Source organism: Pelophylax lessonae, assembly GCF_965119305.1.
Source record: "Pelophylax lessonae genome assembly, chromosome: 5".
NCBI classification, from domain to species: domain Eukaryota; kingdom Metazoa; phylum Chordata; class Amphibia; order Anura; family Ranidae; genus Pelophylax; species Pelophylax lessonae.
In genome coordinates this window covers 67262354-67280030 of record NC_138772.1, presented here as the reverse complement: position 1 = coordinate 67280030, position 17677 = coordinate 67262354, and the positions used below count along the sequence as shown (strand labels likewise).

Below are 17677 nucleotides of genomic sequence, written 5' to 3'. Positions count from 1 at the left end.
TTGCAAAATGCGCTGTACCACAGTGCCAGGTTCCCAGTTGCTATTTCTTTGCACGTAAGGCCATTCCTGCTCTGTACCATCACATGGAAGGCAATGTTTTGGCATCGTTGGGAAGGCAGTCAGCAGCAAGGTGCACCTATCCGCTAACACAGGATCCAGCAATCATGGTCAGGGACAATATATTTCATTCACAGCACACTGGGTATCTCTGCTTGCAACTAGGAAGGATGCAGGACAGGGCTCAGTGCTGGAGCTTGTTTTGAAGCCACATATTTATATAGCTAGGGGTGATGATGTTAGATCTGTCAGCTCCACCCCCTCCTCCTCCATGCCCTCCGCTGCTGAATTGTCCTATGAACCACCAGTACCCCCCAAGCGTTCAAGGTGCTATTAAACAAGTCAGGCTAAAAGATGCCATGCAGTGCTTCAGCTGGTCTATCTAGGGAACAGGAGCCACACCAGAGCAGAGATTATTTAAGCTCTGCAGGGGCAGGGGCAGGGCCAGAGGTGGTTCACACCATGGAAGCTTGAGCCAGGAATGTGGTGGTGTGCAATAATGGCACTAACCTTCTGTCTGCTGTTCAACAGGGAAAGTTGACACATGTGCCATGCCTGGCACATATTCTTAATTTGGTGATGCAACATTTTTTAAACAGGTTCCTAGGTTTGCAAGATCTTCTGAGGCAGGCCAAAAGAGTCTGTAGCCATCTCAAGTGGTCATACACAGCCAGTGTTCAGTTGGCTGAAATTCAGTGGGAATTCCACCCACCTGTTAATCGCCTGATTTGTGTTATACCCACCAGGTGGAACTCAACTTTGGCAATGCTGCAGCAGCTACAGATGCAGCAGAGGGCCATCAACGAGTACCTGTGTGAGTATGTCACAAGGACAGGCTCAGGGGAGCTCAGGTTTTTTTTCCCATGCCAATGGCTGCTGATAAAGGATGCATGCACTGTACTGCCTCGATTTGAGGAGGCGACAAGGATGGTGAGCCGTAACAATGCATGCATCAGTGACACTATACCTCTTGTGTTCCTGCTGGAGCATACTCTGCATGGCATTATGGGCAGGGCACTCGAAGAAGAGCAATAGGTGGAAGAGGCGGTCTTCCTTTCCTCTCAAGGCCCACTTTATGAAGACACTATTCTTGTAATGCCACAGAACACACAAAAGAAGTAGGAGGAGGAGGAGGATTCTGACAGATTTGGAGGCATTGAAGCAGAGGGAGACATATGTCAAACCTTTTGTTTTCAGTCCCCAGAAACCTTGGAAGAAGTGCATGGTTGGGAGGAGGCAGTCCCAGATAGTGTAATCCTCAGTGACCTCGAGGACTCTGCTTCTCATGCCTCCGCAAATTTGCAGTACATTGAGCAGAAAGCCAGGGGCGAGCTGGGCTGTGTGTGTCCATAGACACACACAGCCTGGCTCAGAAATTAGCCCACATGTCTGCCCCCACAGTAGGATCGCCGACAGGGGAATCCAGAGTATGAGGATCAGAGAGACAGGATCAAAGAGCCTTTATACACAATGCAAAGGATTAACCCCTTAGGTTCCACAGTGAGTATAACTAGCATGCTTTACTGCAAATGCAGACTGATTTTACTGTTGTGGGTTTAGTAACACTTAAAGAGTTAGGGTTCAGATAAGAAAAAGGTTAATTGCTAGGGTTAAGTTAGTAGGGAATGTTAAGTCTTAGGGTTCAGGTGGGGAGGGTAAAGTTTTTACGGTTTGGGTAGGGAAAGGGTCATATGTTAGTATCAGGGATATTTTTCCTTACTGTGCATTGCTGACATGACTTAATGCACCAAAAACTAACATTCTGCATTTCATGTGTTTTTCTTTTCAGATCCAGAATGAGGAGAGCGTTCTTCTCTTCCTGGTTGTGTGGACTGTGACGGAGATCACTCGATATTCCTACTACACTTTTAATCTTCTCAAGCACGTGCCATACTTTATTAAATGGGCCAGGTGAGGAGACAGCATATGTGGACTGATTTTGAGTGGAACACAACTTATTTACAGGTGCCAGCAGGTTTCTAGATTGTAGGAGGAAACAGAACCATCCATATGAAATACATAAACTCTGGGTGTGACAATGTACAAGTCCCCTGAAGTTAGGGCCTGGTTCATATGTTCAGTAGAGATGTATAGAACTGTTCGCCGGCGAACAGTTCCCGGCGAACTTAGCATGTTCGCGTTCGCCGCTGCCGGCGAACATATGCGATGTTCGGTCCGCCCCCCATAAGACATCATTGAGGCAAACTTTGACCCTGAACTTTACAGTCAGCAGACACATTTCCAGCCAATCAGCGTACCTCCCTCCCACACCCTCCCACCTCCTATAAATAAGCAAAGGCAGCATCCATCTTAGATCATTCTGAAGCAGTGTGTGTAGTGAGAGTAGGGAGAGCTGCTGCTGCTGCTGCTGCTGTTAAGCTAGGGACAGTTAGTCAGTGTTCCTGGTCTTGCAGTGTTCTTGGTCCACTACTGCTGTAATATCAGCACCCCATACCAGCCCTTCTAAGGGCTGGTATTTGTGGTTTTTTTTTATATATATATATATATATATATATATATATATATATATATATATATACCTAGCGTCCCCAAAAGCCCTTTTAAGGGCTGGTAATTGAGTTGTTTCTTCATATATATATATATCTATATCTATCTAGTGTCCCCAAAAGCCCTTTTAAGGGCTGGTAATTGAGGATTTTTTTATTTATATATATACATATATATATATATATATATATATAGTGTCCCCAAAAGCCCTTTTAAGGGCTGGTAAGGTAATAGATTTTTTTCTTTATATATATATATATATATATATATATATCTATTGTACACTGCAGTTGCCTGCCCGCTGTGTGTGAGAGGCCACAGACCTACCACAGACTGTACTGTGTGCACACCACACTCATTTCGGGTGGCACAGGCACAGTACCTGGCATTTTAAAAAATATTTTTTTTTCCTCTGTCATAATTGCAGTGAGTGCTGTGTCAGGTCCACAGAGTGCACTGTACCCACTGCAGTGCACTGCCCACCACTGATATATATACGTTGGCACAGCATCTTGTTGCAATAAATTGAAAAAAAAATATTTTTTATTATTGCAGTTGCCTGGGCTGCCAGTGACTGTCAGGTCCACAGAGTGTACTGTGCCCACTGCAGTGCCACTGTGTGCCCACCCACCACTGATATATAAGGTGGCACAGCAGCTTGCAAAGTAAAAAAAATATATATATTTTTTTAAATTGCAGTTGCCTGGGTGCCAGTGACTGCTGCCAGGTCCACAGAGAGTGTACTGTGCCACTGCCCACCCACCACTGATATATATGCCTGCAAGAGAAAAAGCCAGCCGCAGAGAAGCCGTATTCCTGAAAATATAAGAAAAATGCTTTTTTTTAGGGGTTCTGGACATGCTACAGAGCTGAAACTTGACAGGTACACTTTTTAGACCCCCCAGACACTAAATACAAAAAATGACATGCCTGCCTAAAAAAATGCCCGATAAATGCCTGCAAGAGAAAAAGACAGCCGCAGAGAAGCCGTATTCCTGAAAATATAAGAAAAATGCTGTTTTTTAGGGGTTCTGGACATGCTACAGAGCTGAAACTTGACAGGTACACTTTTTAGACCCCCCAGACACTAAATACAAAAAATGACATGCCTGCCTAAAAAAATGCCCGATAAATGCCTGCAAGAGAAAAAGACAGCCGCAGAGAAGCCGTATTCCTGAAAATATAAGAAAAATGCTGTTTTTTAGGGGTTCTGGACATGCTACAGAGCTGAAACTTGACAGGTACACTTTTTAGACCCCCCAGACACTAAATACAAAAAATGACATGCCTGCCTAAAAAAATGCCCGATAAATGCCTGCAAGAGAAAAAGACAGCCGCAGAGAAGCCGTATTCCTGAAAATATAAGAAAAATGCTGTTTTTTAGGGGTTCTGGACATGCTACAGAGCTGAAACTTGACAGGTACACTTTTTAGACCCCCCAGACACTAAATACAAAAAATGACATGCCTGCCTAAAAAAATGCCCGATAAATGCCTGCAAGAGAAAAAGACAGCCGCAGAGAAGCCGTATTCCTGAAAATATAAGAAAAATGCTGTTTTTTAGGGGTTCTGGACATGCTACAGAGCTGAAACTTGACAGGTACACTTTTTAGACCCCCCAGACACTAAATACAAAAAATGACATGCCTGCCTAAAAAAATGCCCGATAAATGCCTGCAAGAGAAAAAGACAGCCGCAGAGAAGCCGTATTCCTGAAAATATAAGAAAAATGCTGTTTTTTAGGGGTTCTGGACATGCTACAGAGCTGAAACTTGACAGGTACACTTTTTAGACCCCCCAGACACTAAATACAAAAAATGACATGCCTGCCTAAAAAAATGCCCGATAAATGCCTGCAAGAGAAAAAGACAGCCGCAGAGAAGCCGTATTCCTGAAAATATAAGAAAAATGCGGTTTTTTAGGGGTTCTGGACATGCTACAGAGCTGAAACTTGACAGGTACACTTTTTAGACCCCCCAGACACTAAATACAAAAAATGACATGCCTGCCTAAAAAAATGCCCGATAAATGCCTGCAAGAGAAAAAGACAGCCGCAGAGAAGCCGTATTCCTGAAAATATAAGAAAAATGCTGTTTTTTAGGGGTTCTGGACATGCTACAGAGCTGAAACTTGACAGGTACACTTTTTAGACCCCCCAGACACTAAATACAAAAAATGACATGCCTGCCTAAAAAAATGCCCGATAAATGCCTGCAAGAGAAAAAGCCAGCCGCAGAGAAGCCATATTCCTGAAAATATAAGAAAAATGCTGTTTTTTAGGGGTTCTGGACATGCTACAGAGCTGAAACTTCACAGGTACACTTTTTAGACCCCCCAGATGCTAAATCCAAAGAAATTTTTTATTTTTATTTTTTTTTTAATTTTTCCAATAATTGGCTCTCTATCAAAAAATTATAATTTTTAAGAACTTTTTTTTGCGTGATCCCTCTCCGGCATGCCACAGTCCAGGTGTTTGTCCCCTTGAAACAACTTTTCCATCACTATTGTGGCCAGAAAGAGTCCCTGTGTGTTTTAAAATTCGCCTGCCTATTGAAGTCTATGGCGGTTCGCCCGGTTCGCCGGTTCGCGAACATTTGCCGATGTTCGCGTTCGCCGTTCGCGAACGGCGAATTTTAGGTTCGCGACATCACTAATGTTCAGCTAACATCCTCTGGCATCCGCACCGGAGACACATGAGCTGCTGCACAGTTTGGTAACTTATGACAACCAATTAGTTATTACGGTTTACATGCCCACTGTGTGGATTCACCCACTTTATCTGCCCTAGTGACCACTATCATGGACAGAGATATGCACAGCCTATTGCATTAGGGTGTGCACCCCAAAGCTTATGTGTGTATTTAAATATATATATATAGAGAGAGAGAGAGAGTTGTCAAAAGTATTGGTACACTTGATTTTACACGCACATGAACTTTAATGCCATCCCAGTCTTAGTACATAGGGTTTATTATTGAGTTGGCCCACCCTATGCAGCTATAACAGCTCCCACTCACCTGGGAAGGCTGTCCACAAGGTTTGGGAGTGTTTGACCATTCTTCCAGAAGCACAATTGTGAGGTCAGGCACTGATGTTGGACGAGAAGGCCTGGCTCGCAGTCTTCAATCTAATTCAGCCCAAAGGTGTTTTGTCGGGTTGAGGTCAGGACTCTTTGCAGTCCAGTCAAGTTCCTCCATCCCAAACTCGCTCATCCATGTCTTTATGGACCTTGCTTTGTGCACTGGTCCAAATCATTTAGTAGAGGGGGGATTCTGGTGTGGGGCTGTTTTTCAGGGGTTGGGCTTGGCCCCTTAGTTCCAATGAAGGGAAGTCTTAAGGCATCAACATGCCAAGACATTTTTGACAATTCGATGCTCCCAACTTTGTGGGAACAGTTTGGGGATGGCCCCTTCCTGTTCCAACATAACTGCGCACCAGTGCACAAAGCAAGGTCCATAAAGACATGAATGAGAGAATTTAGAGTGGAGGAACTTGACTGGTCTCCTCAGAGTCTTAACCTTAACCCAATAGAAAACCTTTGGGATGAGCGGAGACTGGGAGCCTGGCCTTCTTGTCCCCATCAGTGCCTGACTGCACAAATGGGCTTCTGGAAGAATGGTCAACCATTCCCCTAGACACACTTCTAAACCTTGTGGACAGCCTTCCAAGAAGAGTTGAAGCTGTTATAGCTGCAAAATTTTGAACCCCACGAACTATGAGTGGGTTGCCATTAAAGTTTGTGTGCATGTAAAGGCAGGTGTCCCAACACTTATGGTGTGTATATATATATATATATATATATATATATATATATATATATATACATACAGTAACTCACAAAAGTTCCCCCAAAATAACTCAACACAAAGCCATTAATGTCTATATCGCTGGCAACAAAAGTGAGTACACCCCTAAGTGGAAATATCCAAATTGTGCCCAAAGTGTCAATATTTTGTGTGACCATTATTTTCCAGCACTGCCTTAACCCTCTTGGGCATAGAGTTCACCAGAGCTTCACAGGTTGCCACTGGAGTCCTCTTCCACTCCTCCATGGTGACATCACGGAGCTGATGGATGTTAGAGACCTTGCGCTCCTCCAGCTTCCATTTGAGGATGCCCAACAGATGCTCAAAAGGGTTTAGGTCTGAAGACATGCATGGCCAGTCCATCACCTTTACCCTCCTTTAGCAAGGTAGTGGTCGTCTCGGAGGTGTTCGGGGTCATTAGCTACCCTGCGGCCCAGTCTCTGAAGGGAGGGGATCATACTCTGCTTCAGTAGTGTCACAGTACATGTTGGCATTCATGGTTCCCTCAATGAATTGTAGCTCCCCATCTTGGTCTCGTCAGACCACAGGACATGGTTCCAGTAATCCATGTCCTTAGTCTGCTTGTCTACAGCAAACTGTTTGCGGGCTTTCTTGTGCATCATCTTTAGAAAAGGCTTCCTTCTGGGATGACAGCCATGCAGACCAATTTGATGCAGTGTGCGACGTATGGTCTGAGCACTGACAGGCTGAACCCCCACCCATTCAACCTTTGCAGCAATGCTGGCAGCACTCATACGTCTATTTCCCAAAGACAATCTCTGGATATGACGCTGAGCATGTGCACTCAACTTCTTTGGTCGACCATGGTAAGGCCTGTTCTGAGTGGAACCTGTCCCAGTAAGCTGCTGTATGGTCTTGGCCACCGTGCTGCAGCTCAGTTTCAGGGTCTTGGCAAACTTCTTATAGCCTAGGCCATCTTTATGTAGAGCAACAATTCTTTTTTTTTTTTTAGATCCTCAGAGAGTTCTTTGCCATGAGGTGCCATGTTGAACTTCCAGTGACCAGTATGAGAGAGTGAGAGCGATAACACCAAATTTACCACACCTGCTCCCCATTCACACCCGAGACCTACATGACACTGGGGAGGTAAAATGGCTAACTGGGCCAAATTTGGACATTTTCACTTAGGGTTGTACTCACTTTTGTTGCCAGAAGTTTAGACATATATGGCTGTATGTTGAGTTATTTTGAGGGGACAGCAAATTTACACTGTTATACAAGCTGTACACTCACTACTTCACATTGTAGCAAAGTGTCATTTCTTCAGTGTTTTCACATGAAAAGACATAATAAAATATTTACAAAAATGTGAGGGGTGTACTCAATATATATATATATATATATATACAGACACACATAAACACACACTCTTATAAAAAATAGGAAAACAAAGATTTTAAAATGTATTAACCACTTTAAGACCGGAAGATTTGACCCCCTTCCTGACCAGGCCCTATTTTGTGATTCGGCACTGCGTTATTTTAACGGTCAATTGCGCGGTCGTGCGATGCTGTACCCAATAAAAATTGATGTCCTTTTTTTCCCACAAATAGAGCTTTCTTTTGGTGGTATTTGATCACCTGTGCGATTTTTGTGCTATAAACAAAAAAAGAGCGACAATTTGGAAAAAAAAAAAACAATATTTTTCTCATTCTGCTATATAACATTCCCCCCAAAAAATGTAAAAATCTAAATTTTTTAACATTTTAGGCCAATTTGTTTTTTGCTACATATTTAAAATCGCAATAAGCGTCTTTTAATTGGTTTGCGCAAAAGTTATCGCGTTTACTAACTACTGGAAAGAGTTATGTAATTTGTATTGTTTTTTTTTTTTTTACTAGTAATGGCGGTGATATGCGTGTTTTTGTGGGACTGCGACATTGCGGCGGACAGATCGGACCCCTAACTGACATTTTTGACACTTTTGGGGGGACCAGTGACATTACTACAGTAATCAGTGCTAAAAATATGCACTGTTACTGTAATAATGACACTGGCAGGGAAGGGGATAACCCTACGGGTGATCAAAGGGTTAAATGTGAGCCTCATGCTTACTGACGTGTGAGGGGGGGTTCTGTGACACAGACAGAGATCGCAGGTTCAGCTATGCTGAATCCTGTGATCTCTTCCTGTCTGTCACTGAGAAGATCCGCCTGCTTTGTTTACATAAGCAGGCGGGTCTTCTCACACTTTCCCTGATGATCGAGGAAGAGAGGATGCAATTGATGCCTCTCCTCCTCCGGCCCGACTCCCGCTGTGTCTAAACACAGCAGGAGCGCGCCGCCAAAATCACTAGGAGTCCAGCGACGTAGGTCTATGTCGCTGGACCCAGGGGAGCCGCACTGCCACAGTAGGATTACTGTGAGCAGTCGGCAAGTGGTTAAAAAATGCACAGTGTCAGTAGGGCAGTGGACGTGTCAGTAGAACAGTGGATGGTGTCAGTCACTAGAGCAGTGGACCTCTTCAGTAGGGCAGTGGGGACGGTGTCAGTAGGGCAGAGGATGGTGTAAGTAGAGCAGTGGCAGGTGTCAATAGGGGGCAGACATTGGAGTCAGGCAGGGGAAATCTGCACCACACAGGGTGCTTAGGTTGTGTCCAGGCCCATCCAGCACACCCTGTGCGCACACCTATGATCATGTAGCATTAGGGGAGACCGAGAATTGCCACCAGAACTTAGAAGGGACTTTAGGTGGACTTCCTCTTGTATCCCTGTGTGTCTCTGGAACAGGAAGTGAAAGGGAAATCTCCCTAAAGAGGCCCTTCACTCAAAAATGAAAGTTACCCTCACCCAAGTCTATGACTAAATCATAGTTTTTTTTGGGAGGGGGGGGGGGTTGTGGGGGTGAGTACCTTTTTCTTGTTATGTACCCCAGTCCCACTTCTTTTTTTTTTTGCTTTGACTGACCCCCAATAGCCCACAGCCTCCTGGGATGGTGTCACACATTCCAGGAGGCTGCAGGATCAGTCTCAGAGCAGTCAGTCGTTTTGGTGTAAGTGAGGGCTGAAGGGGTTAAAGGAAACCATTCATAAGACAGTAAAGGAGCTAGATAATGCTGGAGGTCCTCCAGCCAGGAAATGAGGTGGGCTTTATCTGACTTGCAGCAGCTTCTAATATACACTGTGGGAAGCTCACAGTGTGCTGCGAAATAAGATTAGCAATTTAAGTACAGGAGAGGAGCCTGTGCAACTGTGCAGGGCTGAAGGGAAGGTGCAAACAGGGTCCTTTCACAGTGTGGACACATAGACGTGCGCACAGGGTGTGCCGGGTGTGCCTGGGCACACCCTTATCACCTAGGGCACATTAGCATTATCGCTCTGTTTGCCAGTGAGGAGATGGGAAAGATCTCCCTCGGACCTGCTCTGCCATAAGAGAAGTGCCACACACTTCTATTTCACTTTGCCAGCAGGGAAAGTAATGTACCGGGGCCATATACATGTAGGCAAACATATGCATGTCTATTTAAACTTTGGGGTGCACACCCTAATGCAATAGGCTGCGCACACCTATGTGTGGACAGATTGGGTAAATTGGGGTCTGAACCCAGATATTAGGGACACTTGTTGAGTCCACCCCTCACGGTCCTGACATTAATCTAACTGTACTGCTTTTCTTAGCATGTCATGATTTCTTTTTGTGCAGAATGATTGGATAAACCTGTTATCAGTCCCTGAAAGTGGAACACTGCGATAGATCATCTGAGATGAATGAAGACTCTGTATCAGGGGAATATTTCTATCATTGCTTAGTCTTTTGTTAGAAGCATTGCACACAGAGATGTTGACCTACATTCTATATCTGATCGAACATCCATTGTGGGGTAGAGGACTGTCCGCCAGGAGGTCTGAGGAACATCACACAAACTGTGACACCATTTCAGCCACGGCCTAGACAGTTCACCTTGATATCTTTGTAAAAATTAGATGAGAATCTGGTCCCTAGTTGTCACAGAGTTTAACCAACAATACCTTCGGGTGCTTGTGGTTTTAATGAGGAACCGGAGGCAGCTGCTTCTGATGGTGGTAGAAAAATATATCCTATATAAAATATAAAGGAAATTCTAGATAAAATGAAAAAAACTACTTTTCAAATAATAATGTTAACATGTAAAATAAAAGTAGTTGTGAGCATACAATGTTATAGACATGTTCTAATACAGTTATAACTATGCGGGCACCATAACTGTTTTTGCTTAGGTTCAGAAATGATCTTTTTTACAAGGTAAAAATGTTCTGTCATGTGACCATGCATCTGTTCTTCATGATAGTGGGGTGGGGGGGGGGCAGAGTTACAGGGCACTGTGCAGATAAACAGTGCCTGTATTCCATAGTCTGTTCAGTCTGAGGCGAGATACTGGCTGTGCTTGAGCAGGGGGCATGTTCAAGGGATTGGGATGGGGATGTGTGCCAAAAGCGGGCCGTAATTGGGAAGGGGTGTGTGCCAGAGGCAGGCCATGATTGGGAGGAGGTGTGTGCCAAAGGCAGGCCGTGATTGGGAGGGGGTGTGTGCCAGAGGCAGGCTGTGATTGGGAGGGGGTGTGTGCCAGAGGCAGGCTGTGATTGGGAGGTTTGTGCCAAAGGCAGGCAGTGATTGGGAGAGGGTGTGTGCCAGAGGCAGGGCATGATTGGGAGGAGGTTTGTGCCAAAGGCAGGCCGTGATTGGGAGGGGGTGTGTGCCAGAGGCAGGGCACGATTGGAAGGAGGTTTGTGCCAAAGGCAGGCCGTGATTGGGAGGGGGTGTGTGCCAGAGGCAGGGCATGATTGGGAGGGGGTGTGTGCCAGAGGCGGGCCATAATTGGGAGGAGGTGTGTGCCAGAGACAGGCCGTGAGTGGGAGGGGGTGTGTGCCAGAGGCGGGCCATAATTGGGAGGAGGTGTGTGCCAGAGACAGGCCGTGAGTGGGAGGGGGTGTGTGCCAGAGGCAGGCAGGGCCAGCGCCAGCATAAGGCAGCCAAGGCAGCCAGGAGAGAGAAGGGGGTTAAAGCCATAGGGCTTCTCTCCCCTGCCTGAACATTTACCTTGCTCGGCACAGCAGCGTGCAGTGACAGGCAGCACAGTCCTAGCACTGTAAACTTCAGAGCTGCCTCTACAAATTTCCATCTGCTCCCCTGGCCCCTCCTCTCTCCCTGGTTGTTCGTTTCTCTCCCTCCAGCCCTCGCTACAAACAATCTCCTGCCACAGACTCCCACCTCCAGTCCAGCACAGATACAAACGCCACTGAACTGGAGGTGATAAGGATGAGAGGGAGCCCGGGACACCAGGGGGAGGAGCTGAATGAGCCCAGGGGGCTAGGCCTTCAGGCACAGGAGATAGAATGGCACAGATGACGATCCTCTGGGGAAGGTAGGGCATGGATTAAATGCCTTTTTATTGCCTGACTGTGTGTAGTTTTATTATACAGCCCACTGCATGTACATGGGAACCCTCTCTAGAGTGAACACACGGGGACTAGAGGACAGAGAAAGAGAGATAGAGCAAGAGAAAAAGAGATGGGACAGTTAGAGAAGCTACATGGGGTCAGAGCAAAGGAGATTTTATGACAGAACAGAAGACACACAGGGGGAGGGGGGTGGGGTGTACTCCGCTTTGCTCCGCAGGGGATCTGTGAGCTGAGTGGGACAGAGCCCAGACGTTGCTGTCTGTTTACACCCAACTGAAATCTGATCCAATCCATCATTCCATTTGTTTTTATTGGACCGGATTGGATTGAAGATTACACCCGCTGCTTCATAGAAGAGAATGAAGGGTCCAACTGGACTGCTCATATAAAGGTGCCTAAAGTGCAATGTGATAGATATTAAGAAAAATTTAAATATGTATGTTCTAAAGTGCTAGTGCAGTAAATACATACTGTACATTTCATACAAAAAGTTCAATAAAATTGCATTGTAATAAACTGTTTGCACCAACTTCAGTGTATTATCACCAAGACAGAGCACATACCATCTGCTTACCAAAAAAGTTGTCCTCTTAAAATTATGAGGTCATGTTTGCTTGTCATCTGCTGCATATTTGCAGCCATTGTGTTACTAGAGAAAAGTGATGTCAGAATGTTTATACTGCTCTGATAAACAGTGTCTATTTATGCAAATAAGCAAGGATCTGTAAGTAAGGAGATTCTCAACTTATTTCCATAAATCAACTAACATTCGAGATTGTTTAAGTGGCACTAACCTGAAGATAAGAGGAATACAATTTTGTGCAAAAATATATATATTTATTAAATAATTCAGTGCAGAATAATGTCAAAAAGATAACTGGTAACAACCACAAAATGTGGAACAAAATTCAATAATATGTATCACACAGGTAATGTGAGAAATGCAATCAAAGAATATTATTACAGAATATCAAGGTAACCAAAACCCATAACTTCTGGAATGTGATTAATAGCTTTCCATGAGCTCACAAAAGATGGAAACAAAATATAACAGATTTGACACGTTTGACGGAATCCGGACACCACTGATGGTGTATCTCCGCCAGTAACCTGCTTCCTAAGCTCTGGAACACGGGATCCGTGATTCTGGCTATAGTTACCCCAATAACTCGACAGTACAAGTTTTGGAGTGAAACCAGAATGAACCGTTTATCGACCAACTTTCAGACTTTTATATACACTTTGAGAATACAACATGATTTAATTAAACAGACCCACCCACCACATCACACAATGGTTTCTATACAATACACCTTACTCTGTGTAATTAAATCCCCTAGCAGACACAGGTGAGTTCATTAGCACACTTGATAATAGGTGAATGGAAAGCCACCTCAGACAAAAGCAACATTGTTAGACAGTCAGTCTCCACATTGAACTTCCTGAAATGACCATATTAGGAGCTGCACTTCCTGTGCCTGACAGTCTAAAGAAATAAGATAGATCTCCATATTTCCTGAGAGATATGGTTAATGCATATTATTGTCCCATTTGAAGTAGTCCAACCATATTCTCAGTGTTCACCACCCTCTTGGTCACCCTGCATCCATAACAGATGCAGGGTGACTTAAACATAAGAGAGCCCCATAAGGCTGGGCATGGTGCCCCCCAACCTCTCTAAAGGAATTTGGAGTCCACAACCCCCATGCCCAAAGTGACTCCTGTCACAACACGTGACTTCTCTCAGCCAACAGATGTTCACAACACAATGTTTAAAAGAAATGCATGGACAAAAATTGTTACACCATGCACCAAGACTTGCTAAAAGTCCAGATAGTTTTTGGTAACATAAACTTCTATTAAGTTAATCTATTTTAAAGAATACATCATAACTGCCCCATTTACTATGGCTAAAGTCAGCCTAAAATTCCCAAGAAAAATTAGATCAATCATACTGCAGTTAGAATGATCCAAATTCAAATCTTGATGCTATAAGAAAAAGAATGGTTCAGTCAAATGTATTTGGCAAATGAATTGCCTGTAGGAAAAATAGAAAAATATACTTTACCAAACAAAGTTATTTGTCTTGTTGTCTGAGATATCACGTTTGGGTAGCCTCAGCTTCTGAGGCTGTCTCCCATCAGCCTCAGAACCTCATCAGAGCACCTTACTCCTTTCATGTTCTGTTCAATTCCCAAAGCCTAGGAAAGAAACTTAAATCTCATGTGGGATACCGTCCATGTCATATTCTGTCAAGAATAGTGTCTGGCTTGTAGGATTCATAACTACAGTAATCCCCCGCTCCATCGCGGTTCAGTTTTTGTGGTCCCGGTAATTCGCGGGTATTTTTGTAATGTTATTTTACTATATAAATCATTAAAAATGAAATATTTTTGTGTTTTCCATAGCTCTTGCTCTGTCTCTTAGTATCTTTTATGTGTTTAAATGAGTTTCTGTTGTTTTAAAAGTGTGTTTAAAGACCTTAAAATGCTTACAGTGTACAGTGACAGTAAAATAAACATGCCTACAATGCATTTTAATAGGGTTTTTCTATTTCGTGGAATTTCACTTTTCGCGGCTGGGTCCGGAACGTAACCCCCGCAATGGAGGGGGGGTTTACTGTACATATATAAACATTTCTTTATAAGTTAAGCCATTTAAGTGGAATAGTACTTAGCTCTTTACACACAAAACTAAAACAATAGTATACAATACATTCCTAGAACTTAATCAATTTAGTAGGCCAATGTATATACCTCACGTAATACGATGATATAATAATATTGTTGCTTATACAATTATTACAATAATAATAATAATGTTTCCTCAAGCATATTTTAAATGAGCCCTAAATAAAATATATTGATCTATTGTTCATTGGGAAAATACAGGCAGACAAGAATGACATCACCCTCATTAGAACCTGGCCTGTCACCATCATGACTGGATCTTATCTTAGTGGGATGTTAGGGCCTGTTTCATTTATGGCTAGAAAAAGTCTTTGCTGAGACTTTAAAATTGTCTATAGGAAATCTTACCCAAGGACAATGAACTTACATTCACCTCATGACAAAATGGCTGCTAGGCTAGGCTGCTATTATAAAATAATATGTATGGGCCTTATATGATTCCTTTTTAGCCTCTAATAGTTCTGACTGTGACAATGCAGGTATATAAGCTTTTTCCCAAAATTGGCCTTTCCACACTCCATCCAGTTCAGTACCAACCCCAGGAAACCCCGTATATGCAAAAAATAAATCATGGTATAGTGCATTACCCAGCCAAAAAAACAATTTGTCTCTTTATCCTTTGCTGTAAATACAGTACTTTAATAAAGCGGCACAGTTTGTCCTGCTAATGCACTATAGCGTGCTTTATTCTTTGCATATACCGGGTTTCCTGTGGTTGGTACTGGACTGGACAGAGTGGCAAAAGGCCACTTTTGGGAGAAAGCTATTATACCTGCATTGTCGCTTTTTTGAGTGAAGTTGGTATGTGATTGGTCTTGGTGATGTTACACTGAAGTCTGTGTAAACAGCTTGTAGTGGATCTGCACAAGTTTATCACGGCACAATTTTATTGGACTTTTTGTACGAATTGCATGTTTTATGCATATAATTTATTGCACTAGCACTTTAGAATGTATGTATATATATATATATATATATATATATATATATATATATATATATATATATTAACTGTTCTCCATCTATCACATTGCACCGTATTGTGGTTCACACATATAGGATGGATATTTTTTCTTTGTACATAAGGGTATGCTTATGTAAGATATTTTGTATTTCTGCGATTTTGCAAATTTAAAAGCACTTCCATAGCATTGGTAATCATTTAAAGGAACAGTGCACCTAATTTGTATATAGCAAAATATTTTGGTGTTGATATATTTGGGCACCTTTTCGTTTGCTACCTTTCCGTAGGTGATATTGATTTGTACATCATTATTTTTCATTTGTTGTTTTTCACAAGCGCAGAGTTACACACATATTTAAAAAAAAAAAATAGAAGCCATGGTGGAAAGTGGACAGAGCAGGGGAGATGGGAATAGAGCAGAGGACATGGGGACATGGAGACAGACAGAACAGGGGAAATGGAGCAGTTAGAGCAAGAAACATGGGGACAGTTTGTTGAAAAAGGATGCTTTTCTCCTTCCCATAAATGTCCGTAGAGAGCGCCCATACATTTCCAGTTTTCCCCGTCTATTCTGTGCATGCACAGTTTTGAGGCCGGTCAATGATTAGACAGCTGAGCTCTGCCTAACTGTGGCAGTGGGGCAAGCACAGGAGGATGCACGTGATGTCTGTGTGCTTGGCTCCTGTTTCTACTATTTTCAAAAAGATGGGAGTGAGGGAGAGGAAGGACCAACAGCCTGCCCTAGCCTGTGCCAGCCTGCAGTGCCCTACAGCCCACCCACCTGACCCCAAAGCCATACAGCCCACCCACCTCTCCACAGTGCCCTACAGTCTGCATGCTTTGAATGGACAACAATGCAAGAGGTAAGTCGGACCGGGGACCCTAAGATCAGGGGTGAGTAAGGAGGACACTGTAAGGGGGAACTCTGCAAACTCTGGTGTAAAGAGGAACTCTGATATAAGGGGGGCTTTGTCACCAGAGCCCCCTTACATCAGAGTTGCTAGATTTCCCCCTTAAATCACAGTGCCCAGAGCCCCTTTTCATCAGAGTTCCCCCTACAGTATAAGGGAGAACTCTGTATATTCTGATGAAAGGGTTCATTCAGAAAGGTGCAGAGTTCTGTCCTCCCAGAAGAGCTGCTGTCTAGGGTTGGGGTGGTGGAAGGATGGTGCACCTTCGCCTATGTATATAAAAATCCTTGCACCAGCCCTGGACGCAGGCCATGATTGGGAGGAGGTTCATGCCAAAGGCAGGCCATGATTGGAAGGAGGTGTGTGCCAGAGGCAGGCCATAATTGGGAGGAGATGTGTGCCAGAGACAGGCCATGATTGGGAAGGGGTGTGTGCCATAGGCAGGCCGTGATTGGGAGGGGGTGTGTGCCAGAGGCAGGCTGTGATTGGTTGGGGGCATGGTGACTTAACAAAACTAAAACGTAACTAACTAAACCATGCAGGCATGCCGTTTGTCTGCACTGTGTCCAGTACTTCTGACTTGCCAGTCAAAGGATGAAAACTGACAAGGCTAACACAAATCAGCTTCTGTACTTTGTGTGGCCAGTTTAGAGCAAGGAAGAAAGGTGAGTGGCAGGATAAACCAGGTACTTCACTTTTTAGAAAGCTTCTATTTAAATGATTTCTTGATTCAACAGGTCTGGCAGTCAAAAACTACAGGATCCACCCAAAGGGCACCCTAACTATAATGATCCTACCACAGCGCCTCAGCAAAAAGATGATAATACAAGCAAAATTAAATTTTAGTGAACAGCTACCACTACCACTTAAAAGGGAAATATATTGCAAACATATTTACTCTAGTGAGAAAACAATCAAACAGTAGATAGTGGCGCTAAACATAATCACCAATGCATAAAGTGATTCAATTGAATCAAGTCCAAAGTCCATGCAGAAAAACGTTTGGTAAGAACTTTGCACCACACTGCGTAAATCAATGTCACAACTCCCTCTTGGTTGTCCACTCACCAGATATACAGTATATGCCAAATATTCTCATATTGGCAAACAAAAGCGGGGACCCTCGCAAGGGTTAATGACAATCTCAAAGGGTGTGCAAGCTTTACTGGTGCTCCATAGAGGTGAGGCATGGATATAGGGAGAAAGAGGAAATGCCCATAGTGTGATACTGTAAAAGCTCTTTATTAAAAATATTCCTCATATATTGCACTCACATTGATGAAAAAAAACAATAGCACATAAAAGAAGCAAGTGGGCTGACAGATTGTGGTCACAGCGGACCGAG

General features: G+C 43.7%; 1 protein-coding gene across 3 annotated transcripts in view; it reads left to right on the top strand.

Annotated features, from left to right (window-relative positions):
* HACD1 (3-hydroxyacyl-CoA dehydratase 1) overlaps positions 1-17677 on the top strand; it is a 96988-nt gene that overhangs the window by 72091 nt on the left and 7220 nt on the right. For all 3 annotated transcript variants that reach the window (XM_082258347.1, XM_082258348.1, XM_082258346.1), the window contains exon 5: positions 1847-1968. In XM_082258347.1, the coding sequence (XP_082114473.1) occupies positions 1847-1968 (122 nt within the window). The remainder of the gene's footprint in view (positions 1-1846; positions 1969-17677) is intronic.